This window comes from Pipistrellus hanaki, assembly GCF_964339955.1.
Source record: "Pipistrellus hanaki genome assembly, chromosome: 13".
Classification (NCBI taxonomy): Eukaryota; Metazoa; Chordata; class Mammalia; order Chiroptera; family Vespertilionidae; genus Pipistrellus; species Pipistrellus hanaki.
In genome coordinates, this window is record NC_140515.1 from 9,700,300 (window position 1) to 9,719,553 (window position 19,254).

Consider the following 19,254-nt stretch of genomic DNA (forward strand, 5'->3'; position numbering starts at 1 on the left):
TTCCTCAGCTCCTCTTCCCAGAAGGCCTTTAACCATGCCGCTCTGCTCCCTGCCCTGCTTCCTGGGGAATGTTCTAAGTTAACAGTATCATAACCAGCAGGCAGCCTCGCTCTCTGAGAGTTAATGAAATAGTGGAGCGGGGACTTCCATGTGCTTTAAATAGTTGACAGTCTGAATTTCCCAGTCAGCCCTTAAGCTGCAAAGATAACAAGCTACTCGGGTAACACAACACAGACAAACCAAGAATTCCTGAAAGCTGACTCGGCAGGGAGAGGGCTTTATCTCTGAGCAGCCACCAATGAGCCTGCAAAGGAAGCCAAGCTCTGCCTTCCTCCTCCCCTCCCCTCCCCTCTCTTCTCTCCACCCCTCCCCACCCCTCTCTTCCTCTCCCCTTTCTTTTTCTTTTTTAACCAGTAACCATGTGGTAGGGCATTTCTGGTCATAAGAACAGGAAGTGACTACAACTCACAGTGCAGTGCGGGGGCAGAGTGAGAGTGTGTCACCAGCTTCAGCGGAGGGTTAACCCACAGACCAGCTGCTACCAAAGCAGCTATTTCCCGCGGACAGGAGCTCTCAGCGGCCCTGAGAAAAGTTAACATGGGAGGGGACCAGAGGAACCCCCCGCCCCCCGACAGTGCACCTCTGGACCCTTCGAGCTCTAAGATGTCCCCGGCCCGTTTGGCTCAGTAGATAGGGTGTCAGTCTAGGGCCTGAAGGGTCTGGGTTCAGTTCTGGTCAAGGGCACATGCCCAGGTTGCAGGCTCCATCCCCAGTTGATGTTTCTCTCTCTCTCCCCCTCTCCCTTCCTCTCTGAAATAAAAGTATATCTTTAAAATAAGTGAATAAAATAAAGCTCTCAGATGTTATCCCACTTCCCGGGCCTTTAAAGTCAGGGGCGCTCCCAGGCCCAGGGGCCGGGGACTCACCGTCCGCTGTGAGGAGCCCTGCAGGCTGCGGTCTGGCATGGAAGCCTGGCTCTGGCAGCCCCGTTCGCTGTGTAATGGGAGCTAACCTCGGACTCAGGTTTCGTCTCAATAAATATTAAGTGTTGTTGTTGTTATTATTATTGCTGTGCTTAACCTTCTCGCCCCCGGGGCGGCAGGCTGTGGGTGCACGGTGCAGCGGCCTGCGCTGGGGAAGGGCTTGCTGTGCGGCCTCGGCCGGAGGGCGGTTCGGGCTCAGGCCTCCTGCCCCTGCAGCCACCACGGCCTCCCCGGCCGCACAGAGAAGCGGGAGGAGAGGGGCGTCCTGCTGGCCTCAGCAGGGCTTCTGTGGACACGGTGTTGAGAAGCGGCATTTCTCCATCCTGTGAAGTGACCTGTGTTAGGAACTGACTTAGAGACACAGACAAGTGCTTTTGTAAGTCAGTTCGTTGCGTTTGGATTTTATTTGGAATGATGTGTAAATAGTCCCAGGTGTTGGGCTGTGTGACGGGTTTTATACATATTAACTACTAACTGTCTTCAGCTTACGACGTTGGTGCCATAGGAGCCTCACCTTGCCGGTGCGGTTAAGAGATGGTGCGTGGCACATACCATATGAGCGTGCTGTGCTCTGGAAGCCGAGTTCCTGCACGCGGTGTCCGGGTGTGTGGGCGCCTCGCCAGCCGCGCTCTGTGGGGCCGCTGTGTGTGGCCGTCTGTGGAAGCTCAGCGTGGAAGCGCCTGTCAGGGTAAGCAGGCGGGCAGCCTGGGCCTCTGTTCTCTGGTAGCGTCCCTGCTCCCTCGATGTTAACTTCATTAAGTCTCAGGCCGGGAGACATCCATCCAGTTCTGCACGCCTTTCTGAATAGCTCCCAGTTTGGAATCCTGCAGAGGGCACTTTCCATCGGCTCCACGCGCAGGATGGTGGGGCAGGGCCGCCCCGAGTCAGGCCTGGGAACCTCGTTTTACAGCTGACGTGCCCCTGACAAGGAGTGTCCATCCAGGACAGGTCAGGGAGACAAGACCAGGCCTAAGCCCGGCCTCCCGGCCTCCCTGGAAGCCAGTGCCACTTATACCTGCAGGGAGGCCTGCACGGCTCCTGCTGTCCCCGAGAGTGTCCAGCAGGCAGTGGACTCCCATGCTAAGTGGAGTTATCAGTGGAGTGGCCCACGTCTAATATTAGTCACTGAGGAGATAGCTTAGGAGTGAGAAGGTAGGAAGTGAGCACTCGCTCTTCAGTGCCCAGGAATTCCTTCCTTTTCTCACCGCTGGGCCCATCGTTCTCAGAGAGGAAATGCCCCCGTGGGGGAGGCGCTGGCCCAAGCGCGGGCGGCGATGGGGCAGATGAAGGTCCCGACACCTTTATTCCCGAGCCCAGCCCTCCCGCACCCTCAGAGGGGCGTGGGGGAGGGCACGGCTCTGGATGCACAGAGTTTGAGACCAGCTCCCACTGCTGGTGGGTGACCTTGTGCCAGTCCCAAGCCATCGGAACCCGAGGTCCCTTTCTGTAGGAGGCTCGTGGTGAGAATGGATGAGGTAAAGCACCTGCAGCAGAGACTCAGTGCCTGGGAGTCTGCTTCCATGTCCCTGAGTCCCCCGTCACGGTGAGATGTGTGTTTGTTTTACCGTCACAGTCACCTTTAGTGCATAGCTCAGCGGTATTAGTACACCCACATGTGTGCACCATCTCCAGCATCCTCCAAACTCCTCATCCTGAGAAACTGAAACTCTGCCCCCTAAACAATAACTCATCTCCTTCCCGCTGCCTCTGGCAACCATCACTCCACTTTCTGTCTGCACGAAATTGCCTTCTAGGTACCTCATGTTCAACTTTCTGTGTTTGGCTTATTTCATATAACATAATGTCCTCAAGATTAATCCATGTGGTAGCCTATGTCAGAATTCTCTCTCTCTCTCTCTCTCTCTCTCTCTCTCTATATATATATATATATATATATATATATATATATGTGTGTGTGTGTGTGTGTGTGTGTGTGTGTGTGTGTATGTATATATATATATATGTGTGTGTGTGTGTGTGTATATATATATGTTTTAAATATATTTATATTGATTTCAGAGAGGAAGGGAGAGAGAGAGAGATATATAGAAACATCAATGATGAAAGAGAATCATTGATTGGCTGCCTCCCACATACCCCTCCTGGGGATTGAGCCCACAACCCAGGCATTGAACTGTGACCTCCTGGTTCATAGATCGATGCTTAACCACCGAGCCACATCGGCCAGGTGGAATTTCCCATATTTTAAAGTTGAATAATATTCCATTATTGTTGTATCTATATATGACATTTTGTTTATTCATCCATCCATTCATGGATGTATACTTATATTACTTCCACTTTTTGGCTTTTAAGAATAATGCTGGTATGAAAATGTTAGGCAAATACCTCTTTGTGACCCCAATTTCAATTTTGGGAGCAAGACAGATGAATTAATTATATTCCACCATGCACTGGGGTGGGGTGGGCTCAGGATATAAAAATGTAAGGTGGATATTCTAAAACATTGGATCTTACCTAACCAAATTAGTACTTAAGGAGTTTAGTACTTACATAAAAAATACTATAGACATGGGAAGATTATAACCACATAGGAAGTGGAGAAAACAAAAGTATACATATTATCTATTCTTTTAAAAAGTAAGGAAGAAACTCCACCTGTATACCAATACATTCAAGCACAGGGTACAGATCTGAAAGCTGGCTTGCTGTGGCCGTTCATTTTTGTTCACACAGCCCCATATACCTACTAGTATTCTCAATGTATGCGTTCTTTTTATTAGTTCCTTAGACAATTACAGGCACGTGGAACTATAGGAACATCGTATACATTTAAGAATGTCCGCACAGGGCTGCCCAGGGCCCAGTCTTCCCCCACCTTCAGCTGGCTGGCCTGTGGCTCGGGCACAGGGTCTCGCTCCCCCTCCAGGGAGCTGCCAGGCCAGGGAGCCCGAGGTGTCGGGCCTTGCTGCCTCCGCGGGCCCATGGCCTCGCATCGCCCCGTCCGGCTCACCAGAATAAAGCTGGAGTGCTGCTTCTCCCTGAAAGAACCCTCACAAAAGAGGAACACGTGGAAACGAATACAAGTAACCTGCTCCAGTGACTGGATAAACTAAGTGTCACCAGGAGTCCTGAGGGGGCAGCGCTGAGCTTGCCCCGGAGCCCCTCACGGCCACTGAGCTGCTGAGTCACTGACCTCTCAGCCCGTGTCCTCCTGGAAATATCAGCAGTGTCTGCTCTGTTTGTACTTTTATTACTGAGGCAGATAGACATATCACATATTAGAGTCAGGTGTGCAGCACAGTGATTCCATATCCGTATATATGGCAGCATGACCATCACGCTAAGTCAGTGCCTCCATCGTGCACATGGTCACGCGTCGTTTCCCGGGATGAAGGCATCCCAGATCATCATCACCTCTCAGCCCAGCACTCGTGCTCACCGCCTGGCTGCCGGCGGGGCGGGAAGGGGCTGCTGTTTGTTTGTTTTTTTGTCACAACGAAGAGCCGACTCGGTGGTGGGGGCAGAAACTCTCTAACTTTTCTTCTTCTTTGCATGTCAGCGTGTTTTTATTTATCAGTGAAAATGTAGTGCTGCAGTCAGAACTGTTTTGTCATTTTGTAATTTTTTAAAACTTAAGAATTTAGTGTAGTGACTTCCTCCTGCACAGAGTCCTCTTTCAAAATGAGTGTAAACGGTGTGGATTACTATTGATTGCCTGACAGCCGTGTCCCAAACCCCCAACTGCTGTGGCTCAGGGGTTAGAGCGACCCTGACTGCTGTGGCTCAGGGGTTAGAGCGACCCTGACTGCTGTGGCTCAGGGGTTGGAGCGTCGCCCCACATCCTGAATTGTGAAGCCGTGGCCACTGTGGCCTCGGGTTCAAAGGCTTGGAGAAAGAGCTGATGCGCACTTTGACACACAAGACAAGAAATATGAATTTGAAATTATGGGGGAAGCCAGGGAAAGCTTAACTGTAGTAGCCAAGTTCCACTGAGCCTTCCTTCCTGTCCGCTTTTATTTACTAGAATACACAATTCCTTTAGGAATGCAAGCAGACCTCTCAGTGGTGATGTTTAGTAAACAGTAAGATGGTCAGGTTGCGGGAGTTTGCTGTAGGCCACTGAGTCAGCAGTGGGTGATAAAATGCAGATATTCACCCTGGAATATCAGAGGAGCCCAGGTCAGCCTTCTGACCGGCTTCTCCCATTTATATTAATTACATTGATCTTGGTTCTCAGCACCCAACGGTCTTGATTCCCAGTCTTGGGCACGTACTTAGGTTGCAAATTCCATCCTAGGTCCTAGTCCTGCAGAAGACAACCAATCTATGTGTCTCTCTCATCTCTCTTTCCTCCCCTTTCTCTCTACTTCATTTCCTCCCTCCTCCCATTCTCTCTTAAAAAAAAAACAAAAACAAAAAAAACCTCCCCAAACCCAGGGTTCACCCTGCCCCTGCCACCGCTGCCTCCAGGAGGCCCTGAGCCTGGTGAACAGCTCACTCAGTTCTGGGCTCAGGCGCCGCGGCTGGGCAGGTAGAAAGGAAGCAATTACAAGAGCGACAACTACCAGGGAAAAGCTGTGGGCAGGGCTGGCAGCATGGGCGTGTGACCTGCAGCCACACAGCGTCCCTGCTCAGGAGGGTCCCTCTTGGTCTGAGGCTCCTCAGTTGCCAGGTAATTCTTAATGATTTTTTAACAAGGGGGACAATGATGTTTTTAACTGGAGGACTCCTGGGCCCACGCTCAGCATTTTCTTTCCTCACTGGGACATGCAAATCCCGTGGCAGATCCTGGCTATGGAAAGTGTAAGGTGTGGAGAAGACCTGGATGTCGAATGGGTCGTTAAAAGAAGGGCTCCTCTGGCCCAGCTGGTGTGGCTCAGTGGTTAAGCATTGACCCATGAACCAAGAGGTCACTGGTTCGATTCCCAGTCAGGGCACATCCCCAGTCAGGGGCATGCTGGAGGCAGCTGATCAATGATTCTCTCTCATTGATGTTTCTATCTCTCATTCCCTCTCCCTTCCTCTCTCTCTCTGAAAATCAATTAAAACTTTTTTTAGAAGAAGGGATCTTCATGTGGGTGTCTACACAGCACCTCCCCTGGGAAAGGTGGAACCACACAGAATTCTACAAACCAGCTTCTACATGTATGTCTGGGGCCTTTCTTTCTTTCTTTCTTCCTTTCGTTCTTTTTAAAAATATATTTTATTGATTTTTTACAGAGAGTGAGAGTTAGAAGCATTGATGAGAGAGAAACATCCATCAGCTGCACATCCCCTACTGGGGATGTGCCCAAAACCAAGGTACATGCCCTTGGCTGGAATCGAACCTGGGACCCTTGAGTCTGTGGGCCGACGCTCTAACCACTGAGCCAAACCGGTTAGGGCCCTCGTAGCCCTTTCTGATTCCAATACACCTGATCTCCCAAGTCTGAGGGCTGGGGAGTAGCATTACCTTTACCTCATAGGGCTGCTGTGAAAATCAAGACAAAAAATACATATGAAGGAGTTAGAACAGTCTAGCACCTGGAATACTCATTTCTAAAAGCTTCCTAAATAGTCAGTCCCTTAATCCTTGTATCAGCTCTAAAATTAGGGCAGCATTATTGTCCTCATTTTACCAGTGAGAAAACTGAGGCCCAGAGAAGATGAGAGACTTGCCCAGGTCACAACAGCTAGTAAGATGTAGGGCTGGGATTTGAACCCAGGCCCTCCAGTGGCAGAGCTCAGGCTCTCATTCATTATGCACGCTGCCTTTGCCGTTGTCTATGCTTACAGACGCTATAGCACTTTCTCCTCAGCTTGTCCTGTTGAGATGCTCATTGTGCAAAGGTGGAGATGGAGGCCTGGCAATCCAGGTCACATGTCTGTTCCACATGTGGTTGTCAAAATTTATACAGAAACATTATCCACAGCAGGAATTGGAAGACCTGTGTCTGTCGCAGGGGAAGGGACCGAGCTTCACGAACTCCATAGTCATACCAACCCTCCCCTCACTTCCTCTTCCCTCTAGGTCCCAGTGGTCGGCAAACTCATTAGTCCACAGAGCCAAATATCAACAGGACAACAATTGAAATTTTTTTGAGAGCCAAATTTTTTAAACTTAAACTTCTTCTAACACCACTTCTTCAAAATAGACTCGCCCAAGCCATGGTATGTTGTGAAAGTACCACACTCAAGGGGCCAAAGAGCTGCATGTGGCTCGTGAGCCACTGTTTGCCGACCACAGCTCTAGAAGGTACTTCTTTGTCTCTGAGCTTGCATGTGGCTCACTATGGCTCCACCTACCAGAATGCAAGACTTTCTTTTTTTCTTCCCCGAATAAGTCCTTTTTGCTGACAGAATATCTGATCAGCTTTTGTTTATGGTCGACATGGTGGAACTTGGACTTGAATCCACAATTTCTGAATTTCCACTCTGCCTTCCCACAGTTCCTCACAAGAGAACCCAGAAGGTGTTATAGGTGTCTGCTGGGCGGGGCTGGCAATGCAGATGCAGCTGGACTGCAGACTCCTGGGCCCACGCCAGGCGCTGCTGCCAGCTGTTCCTGGCGGTAAAGCATGCCCTGCACACCAGCTGACCCTGAATCCCGCTGGGTTCGAGTCCCAACTCCACCCCGAGCACCTGTGTGGGCTTCCACAGTATCATCACCTCTTTAAGTCTCAGTTCTCCCACCTGTAAAATGGGGGTGGTAATTTTACCTTGAAAAGGATTGTTAAAGTAACCCACGCCACGCGCTTGTGCTTAGTTCAGTGCCCAGTGTGCTGAAAGTACTCCAAACTGTTGCATCTTTAAACAGCTACTGGCAGCACCGTGCTGATCAATGATGAGCAGATAGGACTTTCTGACCTATTTGGGTTCTGTTTTCCCCTCCAGGGGTGAGCTGGGCCCTTACACCATCACTGCTGTTCGGTATCAAAACGAAGCCCAGTCTGGTTGGGCTTTCAGCTAGAGGCTGGCTGAGACAATGCGTGTGGCGTTTGTGGGAACAGGAGGCAGCCTGGCATGCAGACCGAGCTAAGGGATGGCATTTGGGGGTGACTGCTACATCCCCGCACTGAGACACACTCAGTGCCTTTGGTTCGGTTCAGGAGAGCCTGAGTGACAATGTGACACGGCCTCGGCCTCGTTATCTGCTCCAGTGGCCGAAGTGGTTAATCCGGTCCCTGTGTTCAGGAAGGACACACTGAGTCAGACGGGCAGGAGGAGGGGGCCATAGATAATTGTCACTTGTCCGGTAGGAACTTTCCGAGAGAGGAATGGGCTTGTTTGGCTTTACATTCTCTTGTGGGAAAACACTGTCTGTCTGTTTTTCTCCCTGGTGTTCTTTTTTCTAACTCCAGCAGGAGAGGGTTTTTTTTTTAGTTGTGGTAAATTATATATAGCATGAAATGTGCCACCAAATGTAGCCATGTGTGAATGTACAGCTCAGAGGGTTAAATATATTCCCCTTATTGTGGATCCGGCCTCCAAAGCACTTCCTCTTACAAACCTGAGACTGCCCATTAGACACCTCCTTCATCCCTTCCCCTCAGCCCCTGGCATTCCACTCCCTGTCTCCATAAGTTTGTAAAATATTTCGGTTTTAAATATTTACAGATTTTCATGTTAACCTGCTTTTCAGCGTAAGTCATTCTTACAGGTTGTGTTTCTTCTGAAAGAGTTAAAAGTTCAAAGTAGATTCATTTGGAAGCCCCAGCAAGCCGGCTGATGTTAGGAACGTCTCTCATCACATTTTCATTATCATTGGGTATTCATTAGGCTTGAAATACAGTGTGACAGTTGATCCCTATCAAGCTCGCTGATGGACAGAGTAATTTGTCCTGTTACCGGCTGGGCCCCAGACAAAATGGCCAAGGAATCCTCACTGAGCGGGCGCTGTGGTCCCCAGGGCACAGCCGCTCCTTGCGCTTTGGGAGAGCGCTGGGATAGGGCGTTCGCAGCGCCCACGTTGGGGAGAGCAAGCTTCAAGGCTGGCTGTCCCCAACGCTGACACCTGGGACAGATCCCAGCACACTGACACCTGGGACTGGTAGTGCCTTCAAAGTTCTTTTCCCTGTGGGTCTTCGCTAACCCTTAGGGCACATGTGTCAAACACAAGGCCCGCGGGCCAAAGCCAGCCCGCCAGGCCTTGCAATGTGGCCCGCACCGCGCTGTCATCACTGCACTCCGTTGTCAGTTTATGACACTGTCATTTTATGACTGTTCAGTAAACCATCTGGCCCGCAATTTAGGCTGGATTTTAGATTTTGGCCCCTTCTCTGATTGAGTTCGACACCCCTACCTTAGGGTTACCAAACTTAGCAAATAAAATTGTAGGGTGCCCACTTACATGTGCATTTCAGATAAATACCAAACAGTTTTTTAGTGTAAGTGTGTCCTAACTATCCAGTGGTAATAATCACCAGCCCGGTCTGACAGCGGGATGCTCCACCCCATACAACGACTGGAAGTCTTTGGGGTCAGGGGCAGCTAGAGGAGGGGGAACATGCCTCCTGAACACCGGCAGGCGCCTCCCGCGTCTGTTGTCATCTTCCCAAGGTCACTGTCCCTGTTTTTATGACGAGGAAACCAGGCTCACCAAGGTTAGTTTATCAAAGACCCCCAACTCCTTCAAACATGGAGACGGGGACTGAATCCAGGTCAAGTCCAAAGCTTATGGCTGCACCTCGCAGCCGGACCAGAGGGTCGCTCGGCCCGCTGGCTTGTTTCCAAGTCGGGGAAGCTTTGCAGGCCTGGCCCAGCCCTGCTGCCCTGGCCGCGGGCACAGTGGGCAGCTAGGGGCCACCCTAAAGCTCAGCGTCCTGATCTGTGAGACATGGCTCCACGCCAGGGTGTGCTGGAGGAGGCGTGGTTCCCAGGACCCCGGCGCTTCCTGGTAGCTTTGGGTGAGCCCTGGCTTAGGTGAACTGCAAGCAGAACAGTGGGTGAGCGCTGCACCAGGCCGCATGCAGGCCCCTGTGCCTTTCACTCTCCTGCGGGAGCGGAGGTCCAGGAGGGCCAGGACAGCCGGAATGCGCTCACACCTGCACCCGTGCAGGCGCTGCATTTAGTGAAGGCCGAGGTCCTTTTCCCTTCGGCAGAGGCCGGGACAGTGGCTTATGTCCCGTCTCAACGCTCACTGTGCGCGCCTGAGTGAGCGACAGGCCTGACCTGGCCAGAGGCACTTCCCAGGCCTCCCCGGCGCTGGGGGCGTGGCCTGGCCGCCACCCGCCCAGGCCCCGCCCACCAGCTCCCGGGCCCGCCCCACTCCGCTCAGGCCCCGCCCACCATACACCGGCCCCGCCCACCGGCTCCCGGCCCTCCGCGGCGTCCTCCCCGCTGCGCCTCCCGCGAGGTCCACCTGCAGCCCCAGGACCAGCCCCTCGCCGCCCTCCAGCCGCGGCCTCGGTGAGTCCTCCCGCGTCGGGGTGTCCTCCCCCCGCTGCGAGCGGCGCGGAGCCGGCGGCGGGGCTGCGGGGAGGCGGCGGGGGAGGCCCCTCCTGCGGCTGCGGGATTCCCTCCGGCGGCGGCTTTCCGCCGGAGCTGGCGGCGTCTCTGGCTCCAGACAGAGAGGATGTGCCCCGCGTCCCCTCCGCAGGCTGAGGGAGTGACCGCTCGTTCCGTCCGCGCTGGCCCGGCCTGGGGACCTGTCCCAGCGCCTGGTTAGTTGAGAGCTTGCTTTCTGTGAATTTTTTGTCAGTGTGAAAAGTTGGGCATCAGGAACACCTAGGGGTCAGTAGAGAAAAACTTACTGTTAGAACTCCATAGGTATTGAGTCAAGGAGACAGTAAACGAGCATCATCTTCGAAAGCCACATTCCCTGATAATTGAGAGAAGTGGGGGTTTTTAAAATACGTTTTTATTGATTTCAGAGAGGAAGAGAGAGAGAAAAACATCAATGATAAGAATCATTGATTAGTTGGCTCCTGCACGCCCCCTACTGGGGATGAGCCCACAACCCAGGCTTGTGCCCTGGGACCCTTCTGTCTGCAGGCCCAAGCTCTATCCACTGAGCCAAACCAACTAGGACAGGATTTTTAAAAAAATTTTTTAATTGATAAGGTGATTTGAAGGCAATCTGGCTAGTGAAAAACTCCTCTAAGTAAACTGGTAACAGACCTTAAACTGCTAATGACCAAGCTGTGGATCATGCTGGCAGATTAGTTGAGGATATTAGTGCTCACACACAGTGACCAAGATGCTTCTATTAATGACATGTTTAAGCAAGCTGTCATCCCAGACGCTGGGTCCAGCTCAGCTGCTTCAGCAGACACACTCCACTCACTGCTTAACAGCACACTCCACTCGCTGCTGTGACCACTGCCGTCCCCGCCCTCAGGATCAGGCAGAACTGTGGCTCCTCGCAGGCAGAGGCAAGGAAGTGGCTTAGCGCCAGGGTCTGTGCAAGGCCACCCCGAGTCTCAAATCTCTGACTCCCAGAGCCCACGTCTGTGCTTTCTCTGGGGCACTGCGTTGGATAGGACCCCAGCTGGGACAGCTTGCCCAGGTCTCCGATGTCCCTTCTCACAAACCTTAATTTCTAAGGTATTTAATCGATTTTATCCTGAGTGTTCAAACAGGCAGTAAGCGTTTTTATGTTTGCATGTGCATTTATGAAGTACGGATCTTGAGTTATGCTTATGTGTGGATGGAAGAAGACTGCAGTTCCTAGTTATTTTAAAAGTATCGGTTTATTTCTCTCTGTGAAAGACACGAAGTTCCTACAGGCACTTGCCCTGGGTCGTTGTATTTAACACACACTTTCAGGCGCCTTTGTACTGGGTTTTATGTCGGGAAGAGCTTTAGCTTGACAAGGAAAGGGAAATTTGGGGCTTGGGCCTTTTTAAAAACCATCTTCGGCTCCCAGAGATGCCCCACACCACGCAGAGCCGGCTACCGGTCCTGGGCCCTCGGGAATGTGTGATTCCGTTGCTCCAGGAGGCCTAGCGCCCAGTTTGCCATTGCCTCCGCCCCCGGCTCTCCAGCCTCAGCATGGCAGCGGCTGATGGTCACAGGGAACCAGCAGGTGCACACATTTGCTGGGAGTGGCCGTCTCCTTCACGGGTTCCAGCACGCACAGCGGTGGCCTCGGCTTTGCCAACCACATGGCTTTCTCCCACATGAGCGAGGCTGGCCCATGCCTCCGGGGTTTTGTGAGGTCAGTAAAGAAAACCACAGGACATGCAGGGGGCTTGAGAACACCAAAAGGAACCACGGCCTGAAACATGGGGCAGAGGCTGAACGTGGGGCCTGGGCCCCTGGGGCCAGAAAGCTGTCAGACAGGAGGGGGGATGCCTAAAGGAGAGGGAGGGCAGGTCAGATAAAATGCGATCAGATAAAGGGTGTTCTTTGGCGATAGCTGAATTCCTGCTGAAATGAAGGGGAACAGCAGTGTCTGGTCTGGTGCCTGAGCGGGAGAAGTGTTTGATTCTCTCTGGTGAGGACCTGGAGCAATCAGTCCCTCTCCTGCGATTCTGGTCAAGTGCATCTTTAGCATAGCATGAGCACTGCCCTTAGAGTCAGGAATGTCCAGACAGGGTGAGTGCATTCACTGCTGGGGAAGGCGGAGACATCCCCACAGGGCCTGCTCACCTCCCCCACCCCCACCCATCAGTCAGGCCCTCCCTCTGGGTTCCAGAGGGCTCTGTCACGGAGGCCCAGCCCCCTTCCTGCCCCTGGGGGCTCAGTGGACCCACGTGGCCTCAGGCTCCAGGCACATTCCCCAGCCTGGAGCAAGCAAATGGACACTCAGCTACTGTCTGTCACTCAGATGTGGAGTCTGCTTGTGCAAATGCCGGGATTAATTTGAGAATAATGTGCAGTGTTTCCAGCACCTCGCTGCCCACCAGCCAGATGCAGTTGGCCTTTCTGTGTGAATTACACCACACAGAAGAATGCATAAAACCAGTCTGTGGAGGGTAAGGGACAAATTGGATAATGCACGGGCACATAGTACACCCAGTGAGGGGCGTTGCTGTCACCGTAAGAAACGTTCAAACCTATAGAGTTTTTACGAGTTTATTTCAGCCAAATTGCTGACAGTTGCCAGGAAGCAAAATCTCAACAGATTGAGATAATGCTCTGGAGAATGGCAGTTTTGCACCTTATTTTTATAAACATTACAATCAAAATAGGAGACAGCCCTGGCCAGTTTGCTCAATGGTTAGTGTCAGACTGAAGGGTCCCATGTTTGATTCTGGTCAGGGGTACACACCTCGGTTGCAGGCTCAGTCCCTAGCCCCAGTGCTGGATGTAACCAATTGATGTGCCTCTCTCACACTGATGTTTCTCTCTCTCTGTCTCTCCCACTCCCTTCCAGTCTCTCTAAAAAATCTATGGAAAAATATCCTTGGGTGAGGATAAAAAATAAAAAAATAAATAAAAAGTGGGTTACATGAAATCCTCTGGTGATGGATTAGGGAGGCGGAAGAAAGCAGCGCAGGGAAGCCTCTGGGATTGGATAAGAAGTGAAATGATAGACACACACTTCTTTTACACTTGTGGGTGCAGGATAGCTAACAGTCAACAGTTAACTCAATGACAAGGAGGGGATTTGTGGTCTCCACAGGGGTGCCTGTGCTTTGAGGTTCTGGGAAAAAGGAACATTACTCTGACATCCCAAAGACGTGTTATGGTAAATTCAAAAAGACAACGGACAGGCTCAGTTAAGCTAAAGATTGACCTTCATCAGGGAAGATGCCTGCCTAGGACGTGATACCCACCAAAAACTGCTTTTAGCTGAAAAGTTTTAATTTCTAACCATTCTTTGAGGCTATGTTAGGTCTCTGAGTTTGTGCGGCCACCACGCAGGCCCCCCCCAACCCCCCGAGCCTGGCAGGTGAGCATGGGCCCCTTTTCATCCACATTGCCCAGACCCCCCCCTCCACCCCCCACAAGAAAACCCTCCTTCCCCAGAGGGGCTGGCGCTCGGCACGTGCTTCTGGTTTTGCTTTCTGCGCGTATCACATGCGTCCTCTGCGGGTTCATGCTGCTTGTTTGGAACTTCGTGTGCATGGCATGGTGATGGGAGTGGTGTTTGGCTCTTGCTTCTTTGCTTCGTATCTGTGAGGTGCACCATGCTGTGTGCAGCTCCTCACGGTGTGATCGCACTGCAGCCTGTCACTGCCCATTGGGGACTATTTGGGTTGCTTCTTAGCTTTGTCTCATGGTGAACGGTGCTGCTATGAGCCCCACTCCTTTGTGAAAGTCTCTCTAGGAGAGTCCCTGGGGAAGGACCCGGGTCCCGGGGGATGCAGATCCACAGTGCGCGCACCAGGTGCCCTCCCACAAGCACCGGAGGCCAGCTCCTCCTGCCCGCCTTCATGGAAACTGGTATCCGCAGTTTTGCACGTTTGGTGGTCGGGTGGTATTGGTGATCCTGGAGGGTTTTGTGCGTCTTCCTGTGTTCCGATGGGGCGGAAGCCTGGCTTCTGTGTGGGCCGTTGGATTTTCACTACGTGTTGGGAGGGTTGACGGCCTGTCCTGGCAGGCTGCTATTCCCCCGCCCTTGGATCCTGTTGGCGGTGCTCTCCCTTCGAGGGTACAGCTGTGTCCACAGCTCAGTTGCTTCGATATCCGGGTGGCTTGTTTAAAATGGGTTCCTGAATGGTTTCTTATAGGAAAGTAATGTTTTATATTCATCAGGAAAGTATGTCTTGTAATAGCACAAATAGCCAGGTTTGGAGGAGTAATAGGAACCTTTTTCTAATACACAGAAATAAAGTTGTGTTATTTGCTGAGAATAGAATAATTTGGGATGGTCTTGATTTCACATTTGTCAAAATTATTTGTGTCTCTTTTGTTCAGGCACTGCTGACAATTTGAGACTGTTAATAAATTTTCTAAAACTAGAAACCAAGTAGATAAGCTGAGAAGGCCTCTCTCCATCCTTCTTTGCTAAGAATTTATGTCAGAAATTACAAGGTGATAGTGGTGGTCTGCTAGTAGTTTTTTATATGGCCTGAGCAGTGTTTTAGGTTTGAGGTTTTTTTTGGAGGGGGAGGGTTTGATTTGATTTTTAGTTGAGACAATATTTTACAATTCAGATATAATAAAAGCCTGATATGCAAATTGTCCCTTTGAATGGAAGTTCAACCACTCGCTATAATGTGAGCTGACCACCAGAGGGCAGCGCAGAACATGACAGTTGTCAGTGACGAGGCGCTGGCAGCGGGGTCAGTGGAGGTGCTGCCGGCCCCATTGGGCTTCCAGGTGAGCTGGGCGCAGCCGCCGGTACACAAGGGCCGGTCGGCTCCCATGGGTTTGCACAGGAGCCGGTCTGCGAGGCCGGCCGGGAGAGAGTGCGCTGCCCACCCGGCTTCCATGCAGCGCCGCTGTGTGTCCCAGAGGCCCAGGCTGTGCGCCAGCCCATGGTGTCTGGCCACACTCACTGCATCTCCATGTGGGACTCGGGCTCTGTGGCTCAGGTGGAGGGGGGTGCTCGAGGGCCCAGGGGTCAGCTGGGACCTGTCCTTCCACACTAGACGCTTGCACTTTGATCGCTGGCGAGGCCTAGGGACTGCACCCGTGCACGAATTTCGTGCACCGAGCCTCTAGTCTATATATATATATAAAAGCCTAAAAGATCAGTACGACCGGACAACTGGCTGGTAGTTATGACATGCACTGACCACCAGGGGGCAGACGCTCAACACAGGAGCTGCCCCCTGGTGGTCAGTGTGCTCCCACAGCCAACCTCCCGCTGTCCCTCCCCTACACTGGCTGGCCCCGATAGGCCCCAATCGCTGGTCAGGCTGAGGGACCCCACCATGCATGAATTTGTGCACTGGACCTCTAGTCTCACATAAAGCTCTGAGGTTTTGCCTTATTTTTTAAAATATGCAATCAACAGTGGATCCATATTCGCACATGGCAGCAATTTCCTGGATGAGTGGTGGCTCCTTGCCAGCCATGGAGTCTGGTTGTTGTTCCGAGTATCTAAAATCCCCTTCTCCCACATCAGTAGAATTTTTAGTTAGCCCCATGGTGCCTCAGATAAAGGCACCATGTCCCTTACAGTCGGGATAGCCATGTCCTTCTGGCCAATGAGGTTAGAAAAAGTGGTGGCTTCATCATATGAACCGGCTCCACATGCGAGGTAGGCGTGCATACACTCACTGCATACTTGCGAAATGAATAAGTGCACTTATGGTGAAAGGCAGCTGCTCCTGTAGTGAGGCCTTGATTGCTACAAAGGGAACTAAAGACAAAGAGTGAGTGAGTGCTGGGCTGGTATAGTTCCCACGGACCCAGAGGAAAACACACGTGTGGCTTGTGGTGATGATTAATAAAAAAGCGTTGTCCTTCCTCTACTGTTTCAGAATATATCCATCTATTTACTCCCCATACAAAACTGACAAGCCAGCTTCTTCAAAAAGGAAGTGGGATTTGAAGTTCAGAGCATAAAAGACATGATTGAGAAAAATAAATACCATTACTGGGAGTTGACAGGTGACCTTTAATAGGAGTAAGTTGGGTTGTGATGTAGTTTGGTTTTCAGGAAGCCCAAACCAGTTTCCCAAGATTGCCGCTGTGGGAGGCCGTGCAGCTCAGGTTTCAATGAATGGAGAGTCATCTTCTGTAAGAACAGGAGCCAGGGGACTTTGTTTCCTGCAGCAGTTTGTGAGGCCTGACCTCTCACCTGTAGGAAGGGCCAGGCACCTGGTTTGGAAGGAGATGTTGCCAGGGGCAGAGCATGGTGTCTCCAGCCAGGTGACTCGGCTGTGTTCCCACTGAGAGACGGGAGGCTAGGGGCAGTTGGCGCGGTGGTTCCTTGGTTGCCAGGGCATGGTCAAGAAGCTTGGAAACCAGAATCAGAAAACTAGCTTCTGTGGACAGAGAAGGAGAATCACTTACCCCAAACCTGACCACGTGACAAGAGTGACCACGTGACTTCCTGATTCCGCTCAGCACAGCGTGGGCCAGGCAGACCTGCCCACAGGTGTGCGTGGTTCCGTCCCGTCCCCTGTGGCAGTGGGTGTTGAATGAGTGCTCCCCGGGGGGAGAGTCACTTTGGGTTCAGGGTTTGCTCCTCCAGTTGGGGGTTCATCTCTTTCACTCTCATGATTCACACAAGCCCCAGGGAAGCTAATGTAAATGCCTCAGTGATGGAATTTAAACTAATGGATTCTGCGTTTTCATTTGTAATTAGGAGTGAGGGTGACTGCTTTGCAAGAGAGGAGGATGTTTATGTAGGCCCGCACTCCAGGACCCGCTCTGGGGGGTCTGCCAGGGAATCGGGAACTAGAATAGAATGGTCTGGTCTTGGCCTTGAGAACCAAACAGACTGGCTTTGCCTTCTGGCCTCTTCACACGCGTAGCAGCTGTGAGACTCTGAGCAAGTGTCTTAGCCTCTCCGACCCTCACACTCACACCGTCCAGCGACGGTAATCATATCCCTGCTGCATGGGGAGAGCTGTGATGAGACGTATGTGAGGTAGAAGCCCCGAGTGCATCGCATGGCTCCTGGCTCCGTACTCCCCACCAAGAGCACCAAGGTACAGCGCGGTGGAGAGGAGGGAAGTCCTGATCCCCAGCTGGTGAGCACCAGTTTGCTCCGGATTGTGAGGAGCTGCTTAGGGACTTGTCCTGGCTCTGACAGGCCTGGGGAGCCGTGCTGCTCCTCCAGGCTGCCTCCTCCAGTGGCTGGGGCAGGGGAGAGCACCTGCCCTCATGCAGTGCAGGCCCAACCAGCTCTCCCTGCTCTCCTCCCGTGAAATTCCATGAGGCCGCACCCTTCTCTTTGGATCAGCAGGATTTTGCCATTTTAAATCATTAGGTAACAGCTGGGTGCATTTCAGTTCACTTGATGCAATGTCAGCGATGCCCTGGGTTTCCTTGGAAACACGATTTCTCACCACAGCTCTTCCCATGCAGTAGGGACTGTTATTACCCTCATTGCACAGGTGCGGGTGCGAAGGTAAATTTTAGAGTATAAGAAAGTAATAGAAGATCTACCTAAATCTTTTTGTTGCAATATCTAATGTAAAGTCTACATAAACCTTTTTATTGCCATGATAATGATATCTAATATAAAAAATGGGTGATACTGTATGAATGGTTTTATGATAACCATTTCAGCATGGTGAATATTATGTATCCACTAAAGGCAGTTATGAGGCTACTACAGAAAGGTGGAGAAAGAATTTACAAAATCTGAAAAATGCTGTATAAAAATAGAATATGAAATGTGCCCAATATAACAATAATTCTGTAATAATAGAGATGCATACAGGAAATATATAGTGAAAACAGCTACAAGTTTATGAGGAGAGTAAGGAAGATGGGGTTGAGGTAGCTTAATATGATTACTTAAGCTTTTTCATCTTTTTAAACTTGATAATATCAAATGGGTTTGTCAAATTCAGGGCTCGCTCTGGTGGAGACCAGCGCTTTGTGGTGCTGACAACATTAATGGAGCCCGTGTGCTGTGGCTATTTTCTGGTCTCACCTGGTTACCAGCTTGGATGACGTTGTGGGTGACCATGCCTGACATGACTGTCTTCCTCTTCTTTTTAGTGATGAAGATGCCAGGAAGGATCTAAGGACACTCTCAGCCTTCCCCACCAGAACTCTGCAGGAGCATCCGTCCCTTGCTTACTGGTAAGCCAGAGCAAGGCAGCCGGTGACCGGCCTGTCACACCTCCGTGAGCACAGCGGCTTTCAGGAGGTTAAGCGAAGTATAAGTGAAGACAGTGTCACAGTGCCCATCAGTGTGTCCGAGTCGCCGTAGTATATGGCGGTCCTTCCAGTGGGAGGATCTCCTCACAGCTCCCTGGAAATCATTGTGCCCAGAGCGGAGTCATTGTCAGGAGCAGCCGGCTGCGTGTCATCTTGCTGCGTGGGGAAGGGCCTGCGGAGGGCGCTGTGGCGAGCACAGAGCTGGGGGGTGGGTGACATGGCCAGGCCTGAGTCTGGAGTGCAGGGAACTGCTATAAACCGCAGAGTGCCCTGGACAGATATTTTCCTAATAAGCAGTAATCGTTTCCTCTGTGGCCAGAAGTCGGTGTATATTTTGAATTACTTTATTTGGTTGTGTTTTAATGAATCCATAGTACCCATTTTTCACATAACATTTTTTCTATAAAGGTACTCCCCCTCCCCCCTTAATTACTTACTTCCATTACCTGTAAATATATTTTTCTTGGTTGAAGGCTCCAAATCCTAAAGATGGTTTTCTTTTCCACTAAACACTGATTATAAGATAAATACTCAACATTAATAGCATTAGTAGGAAAGCTGGAACACAGTTACTGAGACTGAGTTGCATTCTGTCTGGAACCTTCTAAACGAATCGTCATTGAGTAATAGTTTTTTAGGAAAGAAAGAA

The 19,254-nt window shown here is 51.3% G+C and overlaps 1 protein-coding gene across 2 annotated transcripts in view; it reads left to right on the top strand.

The window, feature by feature from the left end:
• FRMD4B (FERM domain containing 4B) overlaps positions 1-19,254 on the top strand; it is a 165,810-nt gene that overhangs the window by 105,271 nt on the left and 41,285 nt on the right. For both annotated transcript variants that reach the window (XM_084901717.1, XM_084901718.1), the window contains exon 8: positions 18,444-18,527. In XM_084901717.1, the coding sequence (XP_084757843.1) occupies positions 18,444-18,527 (84 nt within the window). The remainder of the gene's footprint in view (positions 1-18,443; positions 18,528-19,254) is intronic.